The 16427-nt window shown below is 47.8% G+C and overlaps 3 protein-coding genes and 1 long non-coding RNA gene across 5 annotated transcripts in view; 2 read left to right on the top strand and 2 right to left on the bottom strand.

Annotated features, from left to right (window-relative positions):
• Positions 1-535: 535 nt before the first annotated feature.
• The window catches only part of LOC136531219 (UDP-glucose 4-epimerase 1-like), a 31701-nt gene continuing 15809 nt past the window's right edge, over positions 536-16427 (top strand). The window contains exon 1 of the mRNA XM_066523904.1: positions 536-540. The gene's annotated coding sequence lies outside the window, so the exon portion shown is untranslated. The remainder of the gene's footprint in view (positions 541-16427) is intronic.
• LOC136539866 (uncharacterized) lies at positions 1735-4208 on the bottom strand. Its single transcript, XR_010779778.1, has 4 exons — positions 3895-4208; positions 3532-3658; positions 2124-3135; positions 1735-2041 (listed from the first exon to the last, which is right to left on the bottom strand). It is a non-coding gene; the product is annotated as an uncharacterized lncRNA (long non-coding RNA).
• LOC136531193 (zinc finger protein CONSTANS-LIKE 13-like) lies at positions 6642-9770 on the top strand. Of its 2 annotated transcripts, none has more exons than XM_066523890.1 (4): positions 6642-7541; positions 7706-7906; positions 8994-9289; positions 9387-9770. In XM_066523890.1, exons 1-4 carry the CDS (start codon positions 6924-6926, stop codon positions 9478-9480), a joined length of 1209 nt encoding a protein of 402 aa, XP_066379987.1. In that variant the 5' UTR covers positions 6642-6923; the 3' UTR covers positions 9481-9770. The 2 variants fall into 2 exon arrangements, with proteins under 2 accessions (XP_066379987.1, XP_066379985.1); XM_066523888.1 differs by having other exon boundaries at positions 6654-7541; positions 7706-7936.
• LOC136531209 (divinyl chlorophyllide a 8-vinyl-reductase, chloroplastic) lies at positions 9974-11704 on the bottom strand. Its single transcript, XM_066523898.1, has one exon. It carries the CDS (start codon positions 11594-11596, stop codon positions 10388-10390), a length of 1209 nt encoding a protein of 402 aa, XP_066379995.1. The 5' UTR covers positions 11597-11704; the 3' UTR covers positions 9974-10387.

Here is a 16427-nt window from a genome sequence, read left to right as displayed (position 1 = left end):
GACCTAAATCAAAGTTGTAGATCTCGATGGGGTCTACAATTTTGCAATTGAGTACATTTTCAATTGAAATTCTACATTTTTTGCTAGGAATAATTCATCCTTCTATTCCTAAATTAACATAAAATAATTGTAATACTTCTAAATTCTGTCAAAAAAAATTCTACAAATTTGCATGGTTTTGTTACATAATCGTTAGATAAAAAAACTCAAATGATTTTAACAAAGTGACAACACACATCGTTCATGATTTGATACATCTTCTCATATAGTTATATGGGAAGAGTATGAAGATGTATCCAATTGTGAACATCTGTACTACCACTTTGTTCGAAGTTCTCATATTTTAAAATTCAAAAGCTGTAGATCTCGATAAGTTGTACAACTTTGTTGTTGATGACTTGTTCAATTGAAATAATTTACTATTCCAAAATTGTTTTCAAAGTTTATTATACAAATTTAAAAAAAAACTTCAGACTATGTGTCTATGTTGGGCCTCAAAATGATGCTCAGATTCAGCACAAATCAAGTCCTCGTTCTCTCAGCCATTGGATCATGAAATGGATCGCTGCGATATACTAGACTTGGAATAAAACCTCTTGAAACCCCACCGTCTCCTCCTCTGCTCCTACACACATCAACGCCCCCTCCTGCGCCTCTTTCCCCCTTCTCCCCATCCTCGTTTCGAGCGCAGCAGCGGCTTCCTCGGTTATCTGTGAGATGTAGTGGTTATAAAAAAAGTCTATAAAAAAACAGGTTCACTTTCTATCATGTTAGACCTATTAATCCCCTCGAATGACATGTGAGAGTGACGGTTGACTAATTATCTTGTCAGGCCTTTCAATCCACTTAGATGAGACATGATAGTGATCGGTCCAACTAAACATGAGATATATTGCTTATAAAAAAGTCTATATTAGTTAACTGCGAGATGTAATACGCATTAAAAAAGTCCATAGGAAAAAAATACAGTAGAGAGGGTCGAACCCATGGGGCCCTGCCCTTTGCGGCTAAACTTGAAACATTTACCAACTGACCTATATAAGGCTGTTTGTTTGAGTGGAAGTTTTAGGATATTTATATTATATAGTTGCGTCTGCTCAGCGCCTGATTTATAGAATAGAATTTGAAATATTTTTTTATTTCCATGTGAGTAGTATAGAACTGCACTACACATAGGATTTTTGGAAAAAAAAAATGAAGCTCACATTCACGTGCATGAGAATAGGAGAACACCGGACAACTATCTAATTTTAGGCCGGCCCAATGTGCAAAGCAGCAGCACCGCATCTTGCCTGCTAGTGCCAGCTTTGCTCCTAGAGGAAGAGGCAATAGTCCCACCTTGCCAATGCAAATAAGAAGGCAGATGCCATACTCTTATATAAGAAGACAAAAGCTAGCATATATTTGTTGAACTGAGTACGAAATAGTCCCACCTCGACTGCACAAACAGAAAGACAAAGGCATGATGTTATGTATAACTACATATGCTTGCCCATCCACCTGCACTGGCACATTATCGATGCAGTTCTTGCAATACGGTATTCTCGTTGTTAATTTACCAGAGGAAGAAAAGGCAATGTTCAGGAAAAGCATTGCTGATGGGGAAAAGCATTGCTGATGGGTGATGAAGTGGTGTGCCATGGCGAGGACAAAAAATGGTGTGCCAATGTGCCATGGCGAGGACAACAATTAGACGGCTTTAGAGTATTCAGAGTTATCTTTCCTCTCCCAAACTAACGATAAAAATATGTACGTAACGAAAAAAATATGGTGTGATCACACACATAGTTCTGAAATTAAATATTGGAAGTGACAAGAAGGATAGGTATTATGCATTGTCTGCTGGTTTCTGCACTATTAGACAACCATTGTAAGTTTGGAATCCATTTTGTCAGGTTCCTCCTTGAGTGCACGGTCCATGGATGCACGCTCTTCTCGCAGCTTGATGTCCATTTCAGCACAATGAAGCATGACCACTCTATCCATTTCTTCACGCTCATGCTTCGTCCTCTGTTCCATCTCGTAAGGTGTGCAATACAAACTGTAAAGAAATGAGGGTGTTATAGTCCGAAACAAATAAAAGGCAAGAAAACTACATTGAACAAAAGGGATTATAAGTTTACTTGAGATTTGCTGGCCCACAACTGCACTCCACATAGTTACCAGCAGTCAGTGCATAGGTTCCATTTGCCACAAGCATTCCATAGTCCGAAGCGAGTTAGGAAATGCTGAGGCGCAAGCTAATGAAAGAAATAAATTGTTGTCATTAGAAAGGAAGTACTGATCAGCGGAGAGGACGACACAATTAGAAATTATCCTTCTCAACTATCATTATTGAACCAATCATTATTCAACCTGATGACACATGGACCAAGACGTGTGAGTGGTCGATTCACTTTTAAAACCGTGGTGGCTAGTAGGTATAGAATAGATATAGAATTTGAAGTTAGTTATCTTGAAAATGAATGCGTAAAAAGTGTAGGGACCGAATGTAATAATGTCTAGTTTTTTTTTTTTTTTTTGAAACAGCCCACTAGTCCTTGAAGGATGCCCAACCCACGATTGCCTTAGCTCATATACTGCTGGGTTTATAGGGATACCTCACATTGGACAGAGAAGGGGGATTCACACAAACTCAAAGATTACAGTTAAATGATGTGTCCCTCAACAGAGTTACAGCCATAATCATGGGTACATACCAGATCGGCAGAGAAGAAAAGAAAGATCGAGAACACAAAGAACATTCAGATAAGCGTACAAACTGAAAACACAAAGAACATGAGATGGTGAGGACAACAATAGTCGGTTCAGAGTATTCAGAATTATCTTAATTCATAAGTTGCCTTCCTCTCCATGACTAAAAGCATATAATTGGCGTCGATCATCGACCAAAATAAAAGCTGTGCCAAACTTTTGGCCTTTTGAAGCCATGTGTAGAGCTGTTTGTCCCTTCTTATCTGTTCTGAAACCAATCCCTGTATCCTTATTTAACAGTGTAGTGACCACCTCACATGGCCTATTCTTGCTGCTGAATGCAAAGTCTGGAGAGGATGGTGTTCCCCGTGTGCATTAGCGATGGCCAGATCCAATGGCACTCCCTGAAAATCATCTCTAAAAAAATCCAACATCGAGTGCCTGCTAAAAAAAGGTCCAACAAAAAAAAAAAAGATGGTGAATTCCTCACTCAACACTTATGCAATGCAGGTGAAGCAGAATTTACCACCTTACTGTTTTGGACTTTTGGTGGGTACAAGGAATGAGCAACAAGAATAAATAATCATTGAACATGTATAAAAAAAAATCATTGAACAAAGCACCAAAATTCAGAAGTTATTATTTCACCCATCAATCATAGGCAGAACAAAGCAGGAACAATTTGGTAATCCTAATGTGTATCACCAGTCAAACAAATTTAACAAAGTAAACATTGCTCCAATTCATTTCAGACATTAAGATCTATGGACTCCACATCTACTTGACATTCTAGCTTTTTTGTCAGAAGAATGCTCAATTCGCTTTATTGGAGGTGACCTTCATCAAGTTGAAGGCAAGTACCCTGCCTTGATTTTCAAGCAACAGCGATATCCTCAGAGAATAGAACGAGCAGTAGTAAATCTATCTATTAAACCATCACATATATTGGCTCCTGAGCGATATCCTGAAAAAAAAAAACATTGGACAAGAGTTGAGTCTTTGTTATACTACAATAATCAGTCAACTAAGATGAAGTTTATAACTTCCAACTATTTAACACTGATGGTGGCATCTAACAGAAGCTTAGTAAACCGATATTCAGAGATCCAAAGTTTAAAACAGTTCAGAAAGACTCATAATATCACCAGGACTGATAATGTTTCAGGCATCGATGATAAACAGAGGGGGGGATGTGCAGACCCAGAAACAGAGGCGAAGCGCCGCGAGGTGGAGCTGGAGGTGGTAGTCTTTTGCCTGCTGCGCCTAGTACTTGCTGCTGCTGCTCGGCGTTCGGCCGTGGCCTGCGAAATTTACGTCCTGGACAGCAATGGCGGCACACTCGTCCTGAGCCTCTACCAGCTCTTCCTTAGCCAGATGCAGCACGACGAGAGCAGCGCCCCACGGCGGCCAGGCCCGAGGAGGCGTCAGAGTGTGGATGGATGCTGGGTGATCGAATGGGACGTGCGGACGGCGGCGCGCGAACGTGGCGACGATGGAACCTAGAAAAAATTCTTTTTTAATTAAAAAGAAGATTTTCATCTAACTAGTTATTGAATCATACATCCCAACTATGCTCCTCAAAGCATTATTTTTACAATTATGGATTTACCGTTTTACTCTTGATTAAAAAAAATAACTACGAAAAAGGAATTGTCACTCTTTTATTTGAAGTCATAATCCTCTCAACTTTGAAGGCGTTGGGAGGTGTTACGGCGCATATGGGCCCATCGACCATAGACGCATCCAACGCCTCCCGATGCCTCTCTCATTGACGCCTCTAACACCTTCCCCTCATATGGGCCCATCAATCATCGACACAGCTAACGCTTTCTGACACCTCCCCAACCATAATAAAAAAAAAGTTCTATAACTAATAGAGACAAAAAATAAAGACTACAAGCCGTCTCGACCCCGCCCTCTTCTCAGTTGACGGCAGCCTTCCTCTTCGACCATTGCCTCCTCTCATGCTGTCCCCGGCCACGGAATACCTCACCACCGGCCGTCTTGACCCCGCCTTTCTCCTCGTCCTCACCCCCACACCGCCCGTCGCTCCGCCGTGGCGTGCTAGGGTTTAGGGTCTAGGGCTCCCCCGTCACCCCTCGCCACTGGATACCTCGCCACCGGCGTCTCGACCCCGCCCTCCTCCTCCTCTTCCTCGCCATCGCCACCGTGCGCTAGGGAAAACGGTGACTCACACAAATGCGCCTTATTAGGCGACTGCAGTCAAGTATTTCTGTATAAAAAACAAGATGATTTTTGTAATTTTTTCAACAAAGTGAGTAAAGTAGTAGGCTGCCGAGGCCCGTCTGGGGGAGCACGAACATATCCGGTTCTCTCGCCTGCATGCCTCCGTGCTCGTATTAAAAAAACATCCAAATGTGCTCAAAAAATTCCAAGAACAATATAAATGGATGGATGATGAAAAGTTCTATGTTCGTATAAAATTTGAGATGCAACAAAAAAAAATATACAAGGAGAATAAAAAAGTGGAATCAGCACTTTAGTGCCAAATCCGCAGCTTTTCATGTGCTGATTTCACTTTGCTGTATCTTCTTATATAGATTTCTGTTGCATCTCAAATTATATATGAACATAGAACTTTTTATAATCTATTCATTCATATTATAGTTGAATTTTTTTGACGATATTTGGATGGTTCTTTTTAAAATCGGAACACGAGAACTTGGCAAGGGGTTTGTAGTCGGGTGGAAGACTGGAAGGCATCGAACTATGGAAGGGAGGAAATCGTCACTGCTGACATCACCAGGCTCCCGCAGGTTCCTCTGCTTCCGAGCTGTCAGCTGTCCCATCTTCACAAACGTGCTCAAAAAATTCCAAGAACAATATAAATGGATGGATGATGAAAAGTTCTATGTTCGTATAAAATTTGAGATGCAACAAAAAAAAATATACAGGGAGAATAAAAAAGTGGAATCAGCACTTCAGTGCCAAATCCGCAGCTTTTCATGTGCTGATTTCACTTTGCTGTATCTTCTTATATAGATTTCTGTTGCATCTCAAATTATATATGAACATAGAACTTTTTATAATCTATTCATTCATATTATAGTTGAATTTTTTGACCATATTTGGATGGTTCTTTTTAAAATCGGAACACGAGAACTTGGCAAGGGGTTTGTAGTCGGGTGGGAGACTGGAAGGCATCGAACTATGGAAGGGAGGAAATCGTCACTGCTGACATCACCAGGCTCCCGCAGGTTCCTCTGCTTCCGAGCTGTCAGCTGTCCCATCTTCACCAACGGCTGCATCTCCCGCCGGGTGGCACAGCATGACAGCAGATCTTCCCGCCAGACAGGTGCACCTCCTCTATTCCCGATCCCCGTCCCATCCCGTCCCCGTCGAACCGTGGCGAAGCTGCTGCTCCGTGCCTTTTGTCCTTTCCACCCCAACGGCCCTACCCTCCCGGGCAATGCGACGCCTTCTGGCTCCCCTCTCCGAAAGCGACCATACCTCCCGCCTGCATCGCTCCTCGCCACGACCGAGGCCCCCCGCTCCTTGCGCGCGTAGGTACAACGACCTTCTCCCTCGCCCCTTGTGCCTTCGCCAATTGCCATCACGTCGAGAACGAAAAAAGAGCTTCTCGCGGCAAAGACGCCGTCCCCTCACGAGTCGCGCGCTGTGCCTGTAAGGGGTCACCACTCACCGGTCACGTACACCCGATGCGGACTGCGGTGACAGGGTAACCGACGAGATCACCGGACACCAGGGCGGACAAGCCCCCTGTCCGTTTCGCAGCGGTGAAACCTCTACGGAGCCCTCATAAATTTTTAAGTAAAATCCTATAACGTGAGGGTTGAGATTTAAGATCGAAGAGCATTCAGCCCCCTCAATATTTTCAGGGTCAGCCGCTGCCGGACACCTGTGCAGCGCCGACGCCCGGCAAAGCTTCGCGCCTTCGCGGGGAGTGCACGGTAGAGCCGTAGAGGCAGGGGCGAGCCTCTCGCCCTCCGCTCTCGCTCTTCCGTCCTCGTCGACGTCGTGCGTGGCGCCTCCCTTTCAGGTTGTCCCTTTCCGCATTTACGGCGCTCACGCTTCTCGCTCCAGTCCAGTCTCCGCCCCCTTCTTATCCCCCACGCAAAGACCGGTCGGGGCAAACGGAAGCGAAACAGGGCCCGTCTCTCCCTCCACTCCGCAGACTGCATCTCATCCTCTAGCTCAGTCTCACGATCCAGTAGTTCACTAGCGCTTGTCATCGCAAGTCCAACGGCATGGGTGAGGGTGAGGACGACCAGCGGAACCAGATGCTGGGCGTGGGCCGGGACCATGAGCCGGAGCGGGCGGAGCCGGAGCCGGAGGAGGGCAAGAAACCTGGGCCCGGCGAGGTGGAGGCCGGCGGCGACGAGACCGGCACCGGCACGGCGGCGGCGACCTGCGACTACTGCGGAACCGCGGCGGCGGCGGTCTACTGCCGCGCCGACTCCGCCAGGCTCTGCCTGCCGTGCGACCGCCTCGTGCACGGCGCCAACGGGGTCTGCTCCCGCCACGCCCGCGCTCCGCTCTGCGCCGACTGCCGCGCCGCCGGGGCCGTCTTCCGCCGCGCCTCGTCCTCCGCCTTCCTCTGCTCCAACTGCGACTTCGGGAGGCACCGTGATGGCGGTGACCCGCCGCTCCACGACCGCTGCGCCGTGCAGCCCTACTCCGGGTGCCCTCCGGCGGGGGACCTCGCGGCGCTCCTCGGGGTGCCCCTCTTGGACAAGCCGGCCGCTGAAGATGGTGCCTGGTGGAACATCTGGGAGGAGCCGCAGGTGCTGAGCTTGGAGGATCTGATCGTGCCCACCACCCCTTGCCATGGATTCGAACCTCTCTTAACGCCGTCCTCGCCCAAGGTAGTACCAATGCCTTCTTCCCATATATCACTGCCCCACTAAATTTTAGTCATGCCTACGTTATATTCTTCCCATATATCACTGCCCCACTAAATTTTAGTCATGTCTACGTTATACTCTGACGTGTCTGATCTAAATTCTCAACTGGTTATCCGATCCACAAGAACCGGAGCATCTCACCGGACGGGAAGATGAACGAGGAGATCCTTAGGCAGCTGGGGGAGCTCGCAGAGTCTGATGGCGGTGTGCAGGCATCAGCAGGTCGTGACGAGGCAGAGCAAGCTGGTGGAGATCAGTTCCCTTCCTGGGCGTCGCCACAGTATGCCACTGGACATGGCAATTTTGGAACAGAGAACAACCACGAGGTTGCAACCATGCCTACTCCTCTTTACGAGGTTTGATCTGCGGACTTGAATCTCTTCTATGACGGATTACCCCCGTTTTTTACAACCTAAAACTATGGATGTAGACATGTAGTAAGGATCTTTCACTGCATTTGTTCACCCATTGAGGAGGCATTGAGGGACAGCATCGTTCAGAAACTTATACCTAGACAAGTTAGTGTCTGAAGCATTTCCATTTGAATGGCAGAAACCATAGATGGCATATTCTACAACATATATATTTTTTTCTCAAAACGTGCTTTGCTTTTGCATTAAGTCATACCTATCTGATGAGGGATATATTCTGATCGAAACTGCCTCAGTCTCATGACTTCAGCATACATCTCACGGGAGTAAGGAAGTGAGCAGTGAGTACCCATGCTGTTCACAAACTATGGATGAAGTCAGTACTTATAGAAGTAATGAAAAATCTTGTTATTCGCAAAACATGTGGTTTCTTCTCACTGGATAAAAAATTCCAGTAAAATTTTTGCCACAGCATCAATCAAAATTCAAAAACTATGCCAAGGGAAGATAGTGTCTGAAGCATTTCCTATTGTATGGCAGAAACCATGCATATTCTTCATCATATGCTTAACACACTTTCCATTGAGTCATAGCTATCTTGAAGAGGGACATATTCTGAATCTGAGGTTCCTAGTGTCAACAGCTCGACACAACACTTTGGAATCAGAAAGAAGTCACTGTAGTTAAGAATCTTGCAAATTCCATTTGGATAACTGGAATAAGACCAGAATAACTTGCTTATGATATATTGATATGGTTCTATTGCTCCCTTTTTCTCTTTTCTGGCTATACCATCAAAAGATTCGATTAATAAACCTGAAACAATGATTTGATACTGCCATAGTTTCACACCTCGTTCAGGAAGTAGTACTGCTACATGCTGTGGTTGAACTTAGTCATGAAAAAGGAGAAAGTATGGGGTGTAAAATCAAAGAGCTCTGGAAAACATAAATGTACACTTCCTCTCAGTGCTCATACTTCTGTACACAGTGCTTACTTATTTGGACACCAATTAACAAGCTGTTTTTTATCTGGCTGGCAGAATGGCAGATGGAATAACTGTGATTTGGATGCCCTAAATGTTGCATGCAAGGTCGAGGTCGCATATGATCAGGTTCCAGTCAGCTCGGCTGAACCGTGCTTGTCATCATTTGCTCCATTGTCAGAAATCTGTCCCAGCATGAGCAATGGTAATAGTATGGAGGACAACCACCAGGCTAATCCTGGCATTGCCATGCCCATGCAAGGTCTACCCAAAAGGACTGGCTTTGATGTTGTGCCTTGCCCTGATCGTGACTCGGTCATTTCGCGCTATAAAGCAAAGAGGAAGACAAGAAGGTGAGATATGGATATGCCATGACATGATTCTTGTTTTCCCTGACAAGGAGCGGTAACTTCTAATGTACATAACTGTGCTGCAATGAAACTCCTGCAGATTTGACAGGCAGGTCCGGTACGAGTCGCGCAAAGTTCGTGCTGATGGCAGGCTCAGGATCAAGGGGCGTTTTGCAAAGGCAAACCAGACATGAACCTAAATTTGCAATATGCTAAGCATCTTCCAGCACGAAGAAGAAAATTGATTAGGGGCGATTCCGCGATTATAATGCATAAATGTGCCAGAATTTTGTTTGCCTTCAGTTCAATAGCTGATAACCATAGCTTCATATACAGTGGAATGATGTGTGTATATTGCTGTCATGTGACTAGTGGCTACACTACTTTGAGAGATCAAACACCTGTATATAGTCCTACACCTACATAGTATGTGATTTTGTCACGCTGGAGATAATAAGAGCACCGTTATGTTTGGTTTGGTGTAGTTATTGACTTATTATGCAATTTGATTTCCAATGCAAAAGCTTCTTTCATTGATGAGCAATGAACATCGTTGTAATGCAAGAATTGAGAAATGATGTTAACATGGGATGGTGGAAATGTGGAATCTGTTAAGACGAATAATTCATATTCTGTGGTGTGAATTTCTTTCAACAATTCAACAATCGTGGAATTATATTTTTCAGTGTTTACTGTTAAGAAACAGTGGGCGAAAACATATACTGTGTGCAGACAAGATTTCAGCTTCTTTGAACCAACAATGATTTTGAGACAAACAAAATTTCTCTTCCTCCAAATCAGAGAATCATCATACTATGGTACAATCGAATCGTAAGTTGTGTTTGCATCATGTGAAGTCAAAAAGCTCACCTTTCTGCCTGTTCGGCTGAGCTAGCTTGTTCGTTGCTGGTTTGTGAGTAAGTACTGCTGACTGATTTGGGTGAGAGGAAAAACTGTTCCTGACTGGAAACACTGTTCGTGTGAACAGTGCGCGTGTGAGAGGGCTGGCCAGCACCAGCCAGCCGCTCCAGCCGAACAGGCACAATTGTCGGCATAGAATTTGCAAGTTCCTTTCTCCCGGAAAGTGACAATGGAGAAGGCCTAGAAGATGGTCTGCTCGCCGAGCTCCTGTCCCGCCATCCCTTCCCTTATCACTCTTTGGAAGAACTGCTCGAGCGTGTCCTTGCCGTAGCTCGGCGTCTTCTCGTCGCTGTACTCTCCGGTCTCCGGGTCCAGCAGCAGCATGCTCTCTGAGGCATAGTACCTGCCAATCTTGCCGAACTCGGCGGCGTCCTCCAACCCCGGGAACAGCTTGGCCAGTCCATCGAGCACCCAGATGACGGCGTCCATGATCTGGATGGGCACCTTGATAAACTTGGGCTCGCGCCCGAGCAGCCGGAACAGCATCTCCCCCTGCTCCAGCGGCGTGAGCGCCTTCCCCGGCCCGCCGATGGGCAGCACCTTGTTGGCCTTGTCCTGGTCGTAGACGCAGTCGGCGATGAAGGCGGCGAGGTCCTCCTCGCTGATGGGCTTGCAGGCGCAGAGCTTGCCGTCCCCGAACATGACGTACGGCTGGCCGTTCTTGACGATGTCGACCTGGCCGCCGAGGCTCTTGAAGAACGCCGTGGGGCGCACGACGCTGTAGGTGAAGGCGGGGTCCCGCGCGGCCTCCGCGGCCAGCTCCTCCTCGAACTTGAGCTTGGCGCGCTGGAACTCGAGGAGCGGCTTCTGGACGCAGATGGCGGAGAGGAGCACGAAGTGGGTGGCACCCAGACCGCGCGCGGCCTGGAGCGTGTGCAGCGTGGCGCGGTAGTCGACGCGCCACGAGTCCTGCACGCCGCCGCCGCGGCTGGCGAGGCAGCAGACCGCGGCATGGACGGGGCCATGCGGGGCGAGGTCCGCGAGCAGCGCGACCGGGTCGGTGACGTCGGAGAAGACGACCTGGGCCGGGGCGAGGTCCGCGACGACGTCCTCGGGGGAGTTGCGGCCGCGGATGCCGCTCCGGGACCGCGCCACGGCGAGCACGCGGTGGCCCCGGCGGAGGAGCTCCCGGACGACGTAGCGGCCGATGTAGCCCGTGGCGCCCGTGACGAGGATCGTGGTCTCGGACGCCGGCAGCCCGCGGAAGGGCTGCGCCGCCGGAGCAGGCGCCGGCGGTGAGGCCGCGGAGGAGGCGAGAAGCGGGCCCCGGCAGCGGCGTCGGGTGGCGGTGCCGGGGAAGGAGAGGAACCGGGGAGCGGGGCGGGTGGACGACGGCGGCGTGGCTGTACTGGTGGTTGGGAGGCGGGAGGACAGGAGGAGGGCCGCCATGGCAGTGGAGGCGGCGGTGTTGGACGGAATGCGGGAGGCGGAGCGGCGGGCGACGTGGACGGGGAGGCGGGAGATTGGGGGAGTGTCAGAGTGCGAGGAGCGGGGCAGCGTTTGGGGGGGGGGGGGGGGGGGGGGGGGGGGGGGGAATCCGGTGGTGTGATCCTTGGTCTGGGACACGGCGGGCGAGCAGAGCAGAGCAGGGCAACGGATGGATCGCATCACAACAGTTGGGAGGGGTCATTTCACTTGCGATCTTTTTTCGAGCAGACAGGAGACGAGGGCGAACTTGGCAGCGTGATTTTGGGCTCAAACCTTTCTCAGCCCATGGGCCGGTTCGCAATCGAGACCCCGCCACAGAAAAACGTGGCCCGTCAGAGCCCAGCGTTCATAATAATCATAATAAAAGCGGAACGCAGTGACTATTCTGTCTCCGCACAAGAAACCCTAGCATCCGCCGCCGCCGTTGCCTACAACCCTTCGCCTGCTGGCTGTTGTTGCGGCTTATTTCGATCGTCGTCTCTGAATTAGGTCTTCTATATTCTTTTTCGCACCTCCAGGGCGCCGTTTCGTTCCTTGTCTTGTTTTCCTCCCCTGTCGATCCGTTTTCAACGAGGATAGATTTCTCTCGTTTTTTCCCCTGTCGATCCGTTTTCACGTTTCAGTGGAGCTGGATGGATTTCTCTTGGTTTGTTTCTAGAACCGCGTTTCTAGAACCGCAAAAGCTTTGCGTGATACTCAAATGCTTATTTTGCTCCCCGTCGTTTGTTAAACTACTAGGGCGGTTGCTGGATTGGTTTTCCGTGCGGGTTACTGATTTGAGTGTTTGGTTACCGGTGATGACAGCGTATGGCATGAGTCTCGATAACTATTTTGCGCTTCGGGTGATCTCTTGCCCGAGTTATCGCCGACGAAGATTAATGTGCCAAAATGCTAATCTGAGGCCAAATATGTACTGTAATTTTCTCTTTTTTTCTCCAAAAGATGAAGAGACTTCTAATTACCCCAAAAAACTGCTTGTCCCCAAACGGATTTTGTACTGACTGAATTCTCTTTCTTATAATCTATCTACTGTCAATCTTTACAACATCTGTCGATTAAGGGCGATCCACCTCAGAAAAGGTGGGTGTGTTTGAATCCTGGATTTGGAAGGGACGGGTTGCTTTTTCATGTTAGTGGCTTAGTGCTAGATGATGCTGCCGGCTCTAGCTCAGAAGTACACATTCCTCCCAAGACACAAGTGCTATACCGGTAAATCAAAGTGAACTTTTATTTAACAGGATAAGATACCATCTATAGTTTTTTATATACACATCGTGTGTTTTAGAGATTAGTCTATACTACATAGGTTTTAGAGATTAGTCTATACATAGATAGCAAGTTAGCAACAATACCGATGCCACATGGCCAAGAAGCAAGTCTGGTTAGGCCTATGGATGAAACATGAAAGGTGTTATTCTCACCAGTTTATGGATGAAAGAATGCTTCTAATGTTTCTACAACAGTCCACGGCATAGCGTCATTGATCGAATACACAATCTGATTCCAGTTCATTGCACACTCACGCAAAATTTGTAGCTGGCTTGTTAATGGCTCGACTTGGTGCAGCTTGTTTACTTTCTCTAATGAGTTGTGATAGCAATTTAGCTTGTTTAGTTGAATTGGGCCAACAATTTAGCTCGTTTAGTTCATGAGCTAGCTCGAGCAGGTTTGCAAGCCAAACGAAAAAACCAACAAGCACATAGCCTCGGATCTTCGTCTGTCCGTGAAGCACGTTGTGACTCTTCCCCCCTCATCTCTGACTCTTATTCCTATCTCCTTTTCTTAGTGACTCCCACGATCACAGGTGTCTATCCCCCTACGCCCAATGTGATGGTGCATCATCCGTAGGGAATTGTTCCTAAACAGCAGCTAGAACACATTAATGGTATACCTAACTCTCAGCTGGAACATATTCGCCCTGTTCGTTTTGGCTCGTTTGACTTATAAGCCGTATTTTTTCAATCAACGAATAGTATTTTTCTCTCACACCAAATCAGTCAACGGTATTTTCAGTTATTACTTATCAGTCAAACAAACCTAAACGAACATGACGATTGCTAGCATGTCTGACACTGCACCACACACCTGTCGCACCTTCGCCCTCCACCATAGAAGCCACCAAGCTCAAATTGACTTAGGAAACGGAGATAGCCAGGAAACAAAATACATCCTTAATGAGCAGGGAAGGCCAGCTCATCTTGGCTCATTTTCAGCTCGTTTAGCTCGCAAGTACGAAAATCAATAACTGAATAAGTTTTGGATCCCATCTATTGAACAAACGAATCAATGCATACACAAATACATATGTATGGGTAAAGGACAAAGAGCGCCAATTTTGTTCCGTATTTGTGCTATTGTGTACCTTGCACCGGTAAATGATGCGACCAGTGCAGTGTATGCTTGTTAGAGCAAGCCACACTCCGGGTGTTAGCCTGGCTCTAGAAAAAACACAGCAGTTGGGCGCTTTTCTGTAGCCCGGCTGGCTAGCGGTGGGTGAGTTCCGCCACCTGCCGATTCGGCGCTCACCTCCAGAAATACGCACAGTCCCGGAAGGCCGGGACCAGCGCGGGCGTCGGCGGGAGCTCGGGATTCACGGCGGGCGCCTCGACCTTGACGGCGGCCCCGTTGGAGTCCGCGGTGGGAGCCAGCTCCGCCTCGTCCCGCTACTCGACGGGCGGCGCCTCCCCGGCTGCGTTGGTGCAGAAGGCCAAATGGAAGGAGAGCTCGGTCCGGCGAACTCAAGCGGGTGGGTGTGGCCTGTGAGGTCATCCGCCCCGGGCGCGAAGCACCTCGGTGCCAGAGGGGGAGGTGGAGGTGGTGCAACGGAGATGGCCGTCGTACGGGGTCCGATTTGGCGTCCTCAGCCATGGCGCCACCGCAAGAATCTTCCTCGTTGTGCCCGCCGTGGTCTACTCTGCTGTGTTGTGCCCACCGTGGTAAGCTCTGCAGCGCCACGCGGGAGCCGGCCAGGACCAGGACAACGACGAGCAGGAGGAGGAGGTGGGGAACGGAGACGGAGACTAGCCTCGCCGCCATCGCTGCTTGCTGGGAGGGTGCGTGTGCTGCTACTGCTAGTGTGTGTTGCCGCTTTCCCTGCAAGCTTTGGTGGGCTTTTTAGCCATGTTGAGATGCTGAAATTTTGGGGAGAGGATTATCTTTCATTTATTAATGATGATGGGCTAATCGGAGATTGCTGGGCGGCGGCAGTGAATGCTTTGCGTGTCCTAGACTCCTGTTCGCCGGAGCCCGGAGGAGGAGGCTGGGTTCGTCGGAGGGAATATCGACCTCTCCTTCCTCTGCTGTGCCGCCGTGGTCAGCTGTTGGCCGCCGTGCTCGTCTTGCTCTGCTGTGCCACCGTCACCGTTCTCTGCTGTTGCCATGTGCTGCTGCCTGTTGCTCGCCGCTGTCGTGTGCTGCTGCTCGCCAACGATGCCTGTGACTACATCAAAATATAGTACAGACAATCAACAAATAGGAGTTGGCTTGGCAGGACATGTTATGGTCGCACAGGCTAGGATTTTAGCTAGGCTAAAAATTGGCCAGGACAAACACACCCTAAGTTGACATGTCGAATCGAGCCAGCTCAAGCCAGAACAAACCGAGCTGAGCTAGATATCCACTCCTAGACTCCTGTTCGAACATGTAAAAAACTTATCTACACTAGTGGGTTGCAAAGAGTTGCTACAACAAGCATTTGGTTGGTAGGCATCTGCAAGTTGTAGCTACGTAGCATTGTTGCTCGAAGGGTACTTTCAAATTTCAGTGGTGACTTACGAGTTAGCTTTAAGTATATTGTTTTTATATTTTAATAGAAGAGAGAGAGAGAAACCATCTATTGATCAAGAGCTAGTCTTATACGTATTTTAAGATCATACGAAGTTATGTGGCGTCATTCATATTATGAGTTGTGCGCTAAAAGTTAGTGTTATTAAAAAAAATATATTAGAGCTAGTGACTATCACCTACTGTTGAGGCTACTGTTGAGGCCTTGAGGGTGTCCTAGAAGGATCGAGCATTAACTTTGCATGCAAAAAGAGCATACTAATCATCCACCCTGTTGGCTGGTTGGTGCTGGTGCTGGTTTGAGCTGGCTGGTGCTGATTTTTTATGAGAGAAAAATATTATTGGCTGGTTGAATAAGTCTGGCTGAAACCAACAAGCGAATAGGATGATCATATCATATAAGATCTTCTGATTTTGAGCCAATGAGTGCTCTCTGATTTAGGTTGCTCCCGTGCCTATGCATCCTCCGATTTTGCTCTTTGTCTAGGTTTCTCTTTCTCATCCTTAGGCTTGAGATATTTTTACTCAAAGACTTTCACAAGAATAGCCCGCTGCACTTTTCTGGTGATAAGGAGCCTAACTAGATGCAATTTCTGATGTTCAGTAGCAGAGTCATAGTAGCCTCCACATGCATTGATCTCCATGCCCTCAAGCTATCTGATGGAAAGGCACTATGTAAGTAACATTGCCTTTCATATCCAATTTTCTAAATGCCACATAAATTGTGCTGCTTGAAGTATGCTGAATTGTTTGGAGTAGTAACCTTCACTGGCCAAAAAAATTGTGATTGTTTTTTGGCCCATTCGCTTCTGAGTCACAAATCCTTCTCCCTTAACCACAGATTTGTATCGCATAGATGGGACATAGCCTGGTAGCCGCTTACTGTATATTATCCATACTAGCTTCGCTTCACCGGATTAGGTAGTGGTTGTTGTTGTTTGTCAATGCATACTTACATGATTTCTTCAAACAATTGTTTCTGCTTCAGTGTAAACACCCTAACCGATTT

The sequence above is a fragment of the Miscanthus floridulus genome, chromosome 2, assembly GCF_019320115.1.
Source record: "Miscanthus floridulus cultivar M001 chromosome 2, ASM1932011v1, whole genome shotgun sequence".
NCBI classification, from domain to species: domain Eukaryota; kingdom Viridiplantae; phylum Streptophyta; class Magnoliopsida; order Poales; family Poaceae; genus Miscanthus; species Miscanthus floridulus.
Note: the sequence above shows the minus strand (reverse complement) of the source record. Positions and strands in the feature narration are given on the sequence as shown.